This window comes from Penaeus japonicus, unplaced genomic scaffold (genome assembly GCF_977035675.1).
Source record: "Penaeus japonicus unplaced genomic scaffold, GWHDUDI00000001_assembly GWHDUDI00000022, whole genome shotgun sequence".
In the NCBI taxonomy this organism is placed as follows: Eukaryota; Metazoa; Arthropoda; class Malacostraca; order Decapoda; family Penaeidae; genus Penaeus; species Penaeus japonicus.
In genome coordinates, this window is record NW_028234424.1 from 5,068,554 (window position 1) to 5,079,635 (window position 11,082).

At 45.8% G+C, this 11,082-nt stretch overlaps 1 protein-coding gene across 2 annotated transcripts in view; it reads left to right on the top strand.

Annotated features, from left to right (window-relative positions):
• The window catches only part of Rcd1 (Reduction in Cnn dots 1), a 50,065-nt gene extending 46,964 nt beyond the window's left edge, over positions 1-3,101 (top strand). For both annotated transcript variants that reach the window (XM_086549363.1, XM_086549364.1), the window contains 3 exons: positions 436-681; positions 921-1,260; positions 1,417-3,101. In XM_086549363.1, the coding sequence (XP_086405489.1) occupies positions 436-681; positions 921-1,260; positions 1,417-2,804 (1,974 nt within the window). In that variant the 3' untranslated portion in view covers positions 2,805-3,101. The remainder of the gene's footprint in view (positions 1-435; positions 682-920; positions 1,261-1,416) is intronic.
• Positions 3,102-11,082: the final 7,981 nt, after the last annotated feature.

An 11,082-nucleotide genomic window follows, 5' to 3' on the forward strand; every position in this document is an offset into this window, starting at 1 on the left:
TACACAGTCACACTAGTACTGATGTACCTACATTATGATCATCCTTTGCAAATTAAAAGTAAATACAATTAGTGACGAAGAAAATATCATGTCAAACAGTTAGGCTCTAAAAAAATCATCAACAGAAATATATTAACCCAGTCACGACGGGGGCATTCCAGCCTTGCATGTTACAATGCCGGGGCTCTCGAACGCATAGGCCTAAATCAGTTAAATAAACGACGCCGTATGGTGTCGCCCAGCGAACGGCCCTTGAATGCGCGGTACCGTAGTGTACTACCCGTCCAGAGAGGGTTAAAAAAAGATAAGCACAGTAACATAGCCCCCAATCCCCCCTCCCCCACAAAAAAAAGAAAAAAAAAGACAGTACATTTTAAACCTATAAGCCTTTATTCAAACATTCACCAGAAGCACTAAGGCATCCACCTTCCATAGGACACCCCCAGTACCAACACTCTTAGTGGAAGTGGGAGCAATGGCAGTAGCAACATCAGCGGCAGGACCATAGCAGGAGGAGCAGGAATAGGGACAGCAGGAGGACTAATGTTAAGCAGTTTAACAGGAAAACTGTTGAAGGAAACTCCTCCCATGTTCTCTCCTACCACTGCCGTCACCACCGCGGGGTCACTTGCTACAGTAATCACCACGTCGCCGAATGTGTCTGATGTGCAGGCCAGGAAGGTGAGACAGAATTATCTGGAGGGTCTGGTTTCTTTTTGTGGGATTGTGTTTGATTTGAATGGTGTTTGATGAGGAGGAGGACAATAATGATAGCATATATTATTTTGCATTTAATTACTATAGCTATCTTACATATTTTCTTTGATCAGGATGACAATGTGAGATGTACATTGCAAATGTATATTCTTTCATCCAAGTATAATACAGTCTTAGTCATTTAATATCTGTAATTTTACCAGATCATGGGCAGCACCATTGTCACACCTGTGGGCTGGAACAAACGTGGTCGCCCATCCACTAAGTCACGTCCAGTATTGCAAGCCCTTGCCACCACAACAAGCACTACCACCTCAACCACCAAACTTACACCAGATACTTCCAAGGGCTTGGGAATGAGTGCATCCTTAGGCAACATTGTAGGGTTAGGGGTACCTACTGCCTCGGGCTCTCAAGCTAATGGGAAGGGCGGCATCAACATGAATGGTGGGGCACTTGGCAACAAGCTGGCCACCCCCATTACCACCTCCATTCTGCTGTCCACAAGTGAGGTGGCCACAGACACTCAGGCATCTTTGAGAGGTATGATTCGATTTTCTTTAGTGGGATTTGTCAATTCTTGCCTTGTCATTGGGAAATGTCTTAATACTTGGTGACTGATAGTAATTTTGAAGCTTCAGCATTTTTGTTTCTCTGAGCTTACATGAATTTTAAAGTTTCTTGACACTGAATTTGCAGGTAGTGCTGTGAGCCCACGTGGGAGTGGCAGTGGCAGTAACAGTGGGGTCAGGGTGTATTCTGGGAGCCCTAAAACATCAGCTGCATCCTTCCTACTGACCAATGTGACATCAGCCTCCAGTGTGAGGATGGCAAGTCCCTCCATGGTCATCACCAACACCCTGGGTGTTCCTGCTGCAGGCAGTACCACCAGTGCTTCCACAGAGTCCCTCTCCCTCAGCATGGGCTCGGTGGTGGTGAGTGCAGGGGGTGTGAGCAATAACGGGGGAGGCATGATGGGGGGAAGTGGTAGGGGGAGGGTGATCCTGACCTCCAGTCCCCGCCTTGTGCGCCCTCTCATGACCTCCCCTGGTAGCCGCCCCATTGGCAGCACCCGCATGCTGAATCCAGCCACTGCGACACGCCCCACCGTTATGTTGGTCACCACTGCTACACCTGGAACTGCTGTATCTTCCTCCAGTACCACTCCAGGGTCTCTTACTACTGTGGCCCTCACACCAGCAGCTACTAATATCATGTCTCCTACAGTCATGGCCACAGGTACGCCTTTGACCACGTCCACTATCCTGGCTGCTGTCTCCAAGTCATCTGTGAGCTCATCCATCCTCGCCCCATCAAAACCCCTTACACTTGCCACTTCTACTTCCCTGCTGCCAAAGAGTATGGCAACACAAGGTGCTGTGTCCCCTAAAATTATGGGTAATGCACCTGCCACAACCACAAGGCCCTCTGTGGTGCCAGCGGGTGAGTTGGCTTTGTTGGTGGCTGCGTCGGAAATGAGTGAGCGAGCCAGGAACCCTGTGTCACCCACTTCCATGGCCACCGAAGCCAGCATTCACATAATCAGCTCAGTTGATTCCTCTGTGATTCAACCTGAAGTCACAGTCAGCTCATCGGCCTCCACATCTCAATCATCACCATCAACATCGACAGCAACAACGACAGTCATGGGGGATAGCAATGGCAGCAGCACTAGCATCAAAGCCAGTGACACAAAGAAAATGGTAGTAACTAGCAGCCAACAGCCGGTAACATCCACATCCCAAGCAAGCACTCAGTGTGTCCCTGGCACTACCACCACAACCACCACTACCACCACCACCACCACCACCACCACTACTACCACTACCAGTACCACTGAGTCAACCAGCAGCAGCAGTACCTCTAAATCATCACAACAGCAGCAGCAGCAAGGCATTGTGACCAGGACTTTTACCTTGAGTGGAGGAATCAGCCTGAGGTCAAGGCGGAGCAGCGGGCCTTTGGTAGTAGAGCTAGACAGCGGACGGCAGAATAAGTCATCAGCCACAGGATCCTCCTCCTCCAAGGGATCTGCTCTTCGCAAAGGGCGAGGAAGAGGGCGGGGCAGGCCGAGGTCACATGTGTAGACTGATAGAATCTTTAAATGTACAAATATTTGAGTTTATGAGAGGTAATTCAACTTCCTTCATAGTATGTATGTGTAATTAAACTAACATGGAATGGATTTTGTCTTACCCATCTTGATTGACAGAATGAAAATAAATACTTTTTGTTTAAAAATTTAAATGGATATATTATGATATTACATAAATACACACGCACACCCTCACCTTCAACACACACACACACACACACCCTCTCTCCACACACACACCCTCACTACACACACACACCCTCACTACACACACACACCCTCACCACACGCACACCACGCACACACCACACACACCACACACACAACACACACACATACCACACACACACACCCTCACCACACACACACACACCCTTACCACACACACACACACCCTCACCACACACACACACCCTCACCACACGCACACCACACACACACCACACGCACACCACACGCACACCACACGCACACCACACCCTCACCACACCCTCACCACACCACACACACACCACGCACACCACACACACACCACGCACACCACACACACACCACGCACACCACACACACACCACGCACACCACACACACACCACGCACACCACACACACACCACGCACACCACACACACACCACGCACACCACACACACCACACACACATACCACACACATACCACACGCTCACCACACGCTCACCACACGCTCACCACACACTCACCACACGCTCACCACACGCTCACCACACGCTCACCACACAAACAATCAAACACACACGACAAGCCCGCACTTGAAGGGGACTTCATAAGTTTCTTTAAAGAAAAGTACTGTAGTGTATGGCCCTTGGCACTCCTGTTCAGCATTACAAATATTATTTCTGTATTGATTATACATGAATTGTTTCATTATCTGTTAGATGTAAAGTATGATATTATGCAGTGTTTTGTAGTGATCTAATTTAATTGTGCCAACAAGGTTGGTGTCATAGTTGTATTATCCCTTGTAAGTGCAAATGCAAAATTTGTTTTCAAAATAAACAAATATGTTGTTAAATAGTTACTTTTTGTGTAACTGGTGTTCATAAAATAGTTAAGTTACACCTTCTTTTTACTGTTGCCACAAAAAAAGATTATTGATCAATTGGATTCTTTTGCAGGTTTGCAGGGAAACTCATACATACACTCTCATTCTTACTCTATAATTATGATTGTAATAACCATAAGAATCATAACCATAATGATGATAAAATGATGGATGATAATGATAATGATGACCATGATAATAACTATACTAATGATAGCTATGGTAACAACTGTAGCTATTATAATGATAATACGGATAATGATAATTACAAAAATATAAAAGTTGATGAATATTGCAATGATAATGAGTAACACTGAAGATAAGGCTAGTAACAACAGGGATTTTAATAAATAATGGGTAATGATTAATAATATTAATGTTCTCAAATGTGTTTACAAATTATCTTAACAGAACACTATATGTTCATAAAGAAGCGTAAATGTGATGAGTAGGCTTGTAGAAGTGACGTGATGGTAGATGAGCCTAATTCTACTGTCCCGAGTGTAAACCTGACGAAGACAAGGGCAGTTGCTAGCAAGAGTAAGCCATGTAGCTCATATCAGGACAAGTACCTAACACATCAAAGGGCAGGTGTGCCGCCAAAATATTAGTTGTTTCTTGGTGTGCCCTCATACGAAATAGTTTGAAAACCAATGATCTACTGTATACACACCAGCAGAGTTGTATGATTTAAATCAAGAGTGATTTAATGATCAATTTTGAAAACTTTCAAAATAGATAATTAAACTACCAAGGTTCCTAGTACTACCGATATTCAAATTAAAATAATTTTAACCAGCTAAATATTTAAAAAAATATTTATCAATTGTGTGTGTGCTTATGGCTTAACCCTTCCATTACAGGACTTTTTCTCAGAATCAGATCACTTTAACACTACATTTCCTTCTTTAAGGAAAAACTAGTTATTCCTCGAGTTGTGTACCTAATGCATCATTTCAAATACTGATTATATCATACCAAAAGTCTTAAAATTGTTAGGAAACATAACACCTAAATATGTCCAGCCAAGCCAAACGTCTTAAGATGTGGCACTTTTTGGAAGGGTTAAACAAAGAAAATGAATCAGAAGTAAAATTATTTCTTTTGTTCTTATGGAAGCAAACGTATCATGATGCTCATTATCCACATAAGTATCAGTAGTGTGTGCATTCATGGGATTAAACAACATGGAAGATTTCCTCCATTATATGCCCCAATTAGTTCCAAAACTATGAATGCACAAGCCAGTAACTGGAAAAAAACTCTTAATGCCTGATGACGAAGGAAATGCAGACAGTAAAATTATTATACTAATTAGAAATCTGTATTTCTTTATCTTCATCTAATCTTACTCTGACTAATTTACAAATGTTTAAGCAATATTTATTCTCCACTTCTTATTTCTTTATCATTTAGAAGATTACAACTGTGCTGACACTATTAAACAAATTATAATGTATGGACACATTATAATTCACGTGCGTGCGTATGCATGTGTAGAAGCTGTTATATATGAGTGTTGTGTACATATATACGGGCGTAGACATCCGCTTGTAGTATGTGCCTAATTGCATAATTGTAGATTTTTACGCGTCTACGCTGTGCATGTGTAGTGATACGAAAACATCGAATTACGAGATTTGACATCTTGAATGTTCCCGAACAACCTGACGATCCTCCTCTCATCCATTCGACCGCTCCGAACTACCATCCGAGGTCGTTTACCCGGAATGTTTTGGACAACCTCGGGTCGGGTCAGGCGAGGGAGGTCGCAGAGAGAGCATTGGCGCCAAGACGGACAGAACAGCGGACGGAGAGACGGAGTAAGGAGGCGGAGCAGCAGACAGATCGGATCGGCTACCTTTTTGGCGTTATTTCCTTCGACCAACTTTTATTTTTACAAGATAAGTTACGTACAAACCTGTGTGATGCTTTATCAATAAAGTGTTCTAACTTATATTTTCCTGTGTGAATTATACGATCCTATTTAAGCAAAGCCTCTTCAAATGTAACGTATATTTGAAAGTAAAATCTTAGCATCTCAGTATAAATTCGACTTGTCCGTTTTCCGTAAAATCTTCCCACGCTACCAACCCATCTACTGTAATTTTAAAAGGGCACATAATATGCCTACTAGAGAGCAGACTCGCCCTTACATAAGAATTATTGATGGCAGCTTGTGGATCGAATGTTAGCATAGATATATATTTTTTTTCTTGGTTCATTTATGCTATTTCATAAGTCTAATTTTTACGGACTTTAAAAGAAGTTCGGTATTAGTTTTATGATTCGAGGAACCCCATATGCCTCCCTTTTATTGTGCTATTTTATATTTTAATATTATACTTGCATAATTTCAGTTATCTGTTTACACTGTATTTATTTACTGCAGCATTTATCACATTCCTTGTCCAGAGTGTCTAATGGATTTTGTGGCTCGTAAATTGAACTAGTGAACAGTGAACGTGATGTTCTTAGTGAAAACCTTTGAAAATAAATGATGATCTCGGACTTTGAAGTGCAGTGCCTGCGTGAGAAATTATTAACTTACACTCGCTTTGGGTTCATTTGTTTGTGCGTTTTGTTTCGCTGGAATAAGTAGCTTTTTCTAGTGACTTTTAATTTGGCTTCTTTTTGCGCCTTTAGCCTTTTATTCTATTTTCGATTTTATTGCGTGTTACGTTTAATTGTAGTTTGTGTTTTAAGGATCTCCGCTGATCAGTTTGGAACTTATTTCAGTGTTTTATTTCTTTTGTGAATTTTATGCTTTTGTTTAAGTGCTATACGAGTTTTCTTTTGTGCCCTAAGGTTTTCATCCATTGCATCGGAAAGCAGTGACCTTAGCTAGGGTTACGCTGTGTGGGCCCTTTGATTTAACTCTGGATAGTTTTAGGTGTGCGTACTAGCGTGACATGCCTCCCAAGAAAAGCCAGAAGGGTACGTCTCGGGACCCCACGCCCGAACGAACAAGCTCAGGTGGAGCCCTTAGCAGTGATTCGCCAGACGTCCAAGGTGCGGTTCAGGACGTGAGGCATTCTTTAACGATGTACGAGGAATTGACCGAAGCTCTTCGTGCTTTGCGGACGGAGATGAGGGAGCTTCGGGCAGAAAATCGGGAACTGAGGGCGCAGATAGGTATCCACAGACCTGGCCCTTTTGCCGGCACACAGGCACCGGCGTCTGACACCCCGACGATTATTTCGTACACGGTCCCGCTTGACAGTATCCCGCTATTTCGTGCTGAAGTGTCTGCCAACCAACCACTACGCAAGAACCAAGAGATTGAGACCTGGATTCGTGCGATCGAGAACATCGTGCGGCCCAAGACGGACGAGGCAAGGATATCTGTTGCTCGATCTCACGTGCGTGGGAACGCGGAGGCAATCGTCAACAGTCGCCACTTCGACCACATCACCGACTGGAATTCCTTCAAGGGGCGACTACGGGCCAAGTTCCGAGGAACCTGTTCCAGTGGCGACTTCTACAGACTGCTGTCTGACTACAAGATGACGCCAGACCAAGCACCCTGGGACTTCTACATGCAATTGGATGGAGTGGTATCCCAGGGGTGGAGAGATCACCCAGAGGCAATCGGTGATCCAGACGAGCTCGTCAAGCGACACTTTTTGACAGGAGTGCCTCAGTGGCTGGGTGAGCTGCTCTCCACATGTGAAAGTGCATCTGTCAGCCACCTCGTCGAGGCTGCCCAGAAAGCCTGGAATTGCCGCAATGCATACAAAAAGGATGGCGAGCAATCACGTCCTTACAGCCGTCCCTACCCTCGCCAACCTCAAGCAGCTCCCGTGGAAGCTATTGCTGGACCACCACGGACTCCGCCTCGTCAGCGAAGAGGGAAGTGGTGTCACTTCCACCAACTGCCCAGCCATGACACCAGCGAGTGCCGGGCATCACGGAACGCTGCCCCCGCACAGGGTGCCAACTTCCTTGCTGACCGTAGATGCTATAGTTGCCGACAGCTGGGACATTACGCATCACAGTGCCCCTTTCCAGGCCGCCAGCAGGGTCAAAGATACGTCCCTCCCTCTGCTGGCAATCACTACAATGGGACAGCCCCAGGATCTATGCCGCAATCAGACGTTCCAGACGGACTCAGGAGCATCGGAGTCGGGACCGACGATCTACTCCATTGAATCAGCACTAACATCAGGGCGTCCTCTTGTAGACCTGCAGATCCAGGGTCGATCATTCACTTGCTTCTTAGACACTGGGTCTGAAGTCTCCTTGATCAAACCCTCAGCTTTAGCTCTGCTAAAAGCTCGACGTGCCAATATCTCTGGCAGATACGTGAGAGGAGTGAGTGGAACCACTATTGAAGTTGAGGGAGAAGTTACCTTGAACCTTAAAGTGTCGTCTGAAATCTCGTGCTGGCATCACGTGTCCTGTGTGACTAACATTAATTTCCCAGGTGATCTCTTGTTAGGCATGGATTTTTTACGAAGGTTTGACTTTAAGATTGTCATCTTTAAGGAAACCAAGAAATCATACCTACAGCTCAATGACCACAGGACGCCCATCATCTTCACTGACGAGCCAAGCCTTAGCATTAGTGTCCTCCACACTTCACCTGGCAGAACAACACCCTGCAGTGGGGATTACGCTGTGCATAGCAAGGATTCCGTCATTGTTCCCGCAAGGTCTGCATGTTTTGTGGCTGCACGAGTACCCAAGGATTGCAACCTGAAAACGGGCCTGATTACAGGACGTACCCAAGGACCTCTCTTAATGCCAGCCACAGTTGCACATGTCTCTGACCACACCTTGAGTGTCTGGGCTGTGAACAGTGACCAAAAACCACATCGAATAAGGAGTGGAGCATGCATTGCTATGATCACCGAAATTGCAGAAGTTTTTTCCACAGCAAAATCGGGAGAGGTCATCGCCCCGGACGACGCCACCCCCTTGCACCTGAACCACACTTCTGTTCCAGATGCAATGACTTATTCGCCTCCAGAAACATTCGAGGAAGATGCATTTGACCTTGATCATGGTTGCTACGACTTTGGTTACACCAGCGACGATTTCACGATCTTCCCCGAAGTGGATCTGAGCCCATCAGCTGCAGTAGCAGTCATGGATAACCTCCCTATCAACGAGGACATCAGTCAGCAATCTGCCCCAGCCTTTGAGTTTCCTCTCGACCATCTAGAGGAAGGTCAAAGATCACAAACCGAGGAGTTACTGCTTCGTTACAAGCATTTATTTACCGGCACGAAGCAAGACATTGGAGCAGTACCAGGAATCACTCATAAAATCGTAACTCAGGAGGAGAGGCCCGTTGTCAACCGGCAGTGGAGACTTCCTGAATCTACCAAGTCAGTTATACGTCAGGAATGTGATAAGATGTTGGCAGCAGGAGTTGTCGAACCTTCAAGTAGTCCTTGGCTCAGCCCTGTAGTACTTGTGCGCAAGAAGGACGGTTCCCTTAGATTTTGTGTAGACTACAGGGGACTGAACGCAGTTACAGTGGCCGACACTTACCCTCTCCCACGCATTGATGAACTGTTGGACGAGCTCGGAGATACTAACATTTTTACCTGTTTGGATTCGAGAAGCGCCTACTGGAGCATCGAAGTGGAGAAAGCAGACCGACCAAAGACAGCCTTTTCAGATGGCCGGAGGCTCCTGCAATTCGTCCGCCTTCCATTCGGGCTAGCCACTGCTCCAACGACCTTCCAAAGGACGATCAACATCGTGCTAAGTAGCGTCCTTGGGAGGCATACTCTCGCCTATCTAGATGACGTGATCATTCACAGCAAGACCTTTGAGGAGCATCTTAGTCATCTGGATGAAACTCTCCAACTCCTTTCGAAGGCAGGATTCAAGCTGAATGTTCAGAAGTGCGATTTTGTCAAGACCAGCATTAAGTTTCTTGGTTTCCGTATCGACGAGAACGGTATACATCCGGATCCTGAGAAGACGCGAAGCATCAGTGAGATGCCTGCACCAAGAACAGTGAAGGGAGTAAGACGATTTCTCGGTGCCACAGGATTCTTCAGGCGGCACGTTCCTCATTACGCCACGATTGCTTCACCCCTGACACGCCTCACCAAGAAGGATGCTAAATTCATCTGGGGAAAGGAGCAGCAGGATGCCTTCGATGATCTTAAGAGAATTCTAACCAGTGACCCTGTATTGCAGAAGCCAGATTTCTCTCGTGAGTTTGAAATTCACACAGATGCATCTAAAGAGGCCCTGGGTGCATGTCTGATGCAACGGACTCCTGATGGTGTGCCCTATGCAGTCTCCTACTACTCAAGGAAATTCAGAGATGCAGAGAGGAGATATCCGGCGATCGATCAAGAAGCCCTAGCCGTAGTTGAGGGTGTAAGAGTTTTCGATCCTTATGTATATGGCAGGCCTTTCACCATATACACAGATCATCGCCCATTCACCTTCGTTTTCCATCGTAAGACCAAGTCCCCACGGATGAGCCGATATGCTCATGAGCTTAGTTATTATAACTTTAAGCTCCTCTACAAGAAGGGAACTCAGAACAGTGTGCCTGACTTGCTGTCACGTGACGTTTCCACCCTCTCGCATGACCCCATCATGAACATTGCTGCTGTAGACCTTTCAACCATTGATCCTGCACAGGTGAGGGAGGAGCAGATGAAAGATGAATTGTGGAAAGATGTCATTTTACTGCTGGAAGAAAAGGCATTACCGAAAAGACGAATTCCTCTACCCATCGATGAGTTTGAGTTGAAGGATGGCTGCCTCTACCACATACGTCACCTTCCTGACAAGCTTATTCATCAGCTGGTGATTCCCCAAGCTCTACGACAAGCTGCCCTGAAGCTTGCGCACTGGCCTCCCCTTGCTACTCATCCAGGTATTTACAGGACATATACAAACCTTCGTAATATGTTCTATTTCCCCAACATGTTACGTGAAGTACGTTCCTATGTTCAGACCTGCCAGGTATGTCAACGACGTCGTGGGGAACTGCAGCGGCGAGCACGCCTTCAAACTCCTGGTGACGTGACGTATCCGCTAGAAAAGGTGTCTGCCGATCTCCTCCACCTGCCTGACTCAGACATGGGGTATCGTTATGTCCTGAGCATCATTGATCACCACAGCAGATATTTACAGTTGATTCCTCTTGCTTCACGAGATGTTAACACGGTAACGAACGCATTCATAGAAGATTATGTTACGCTTTTTGGCCC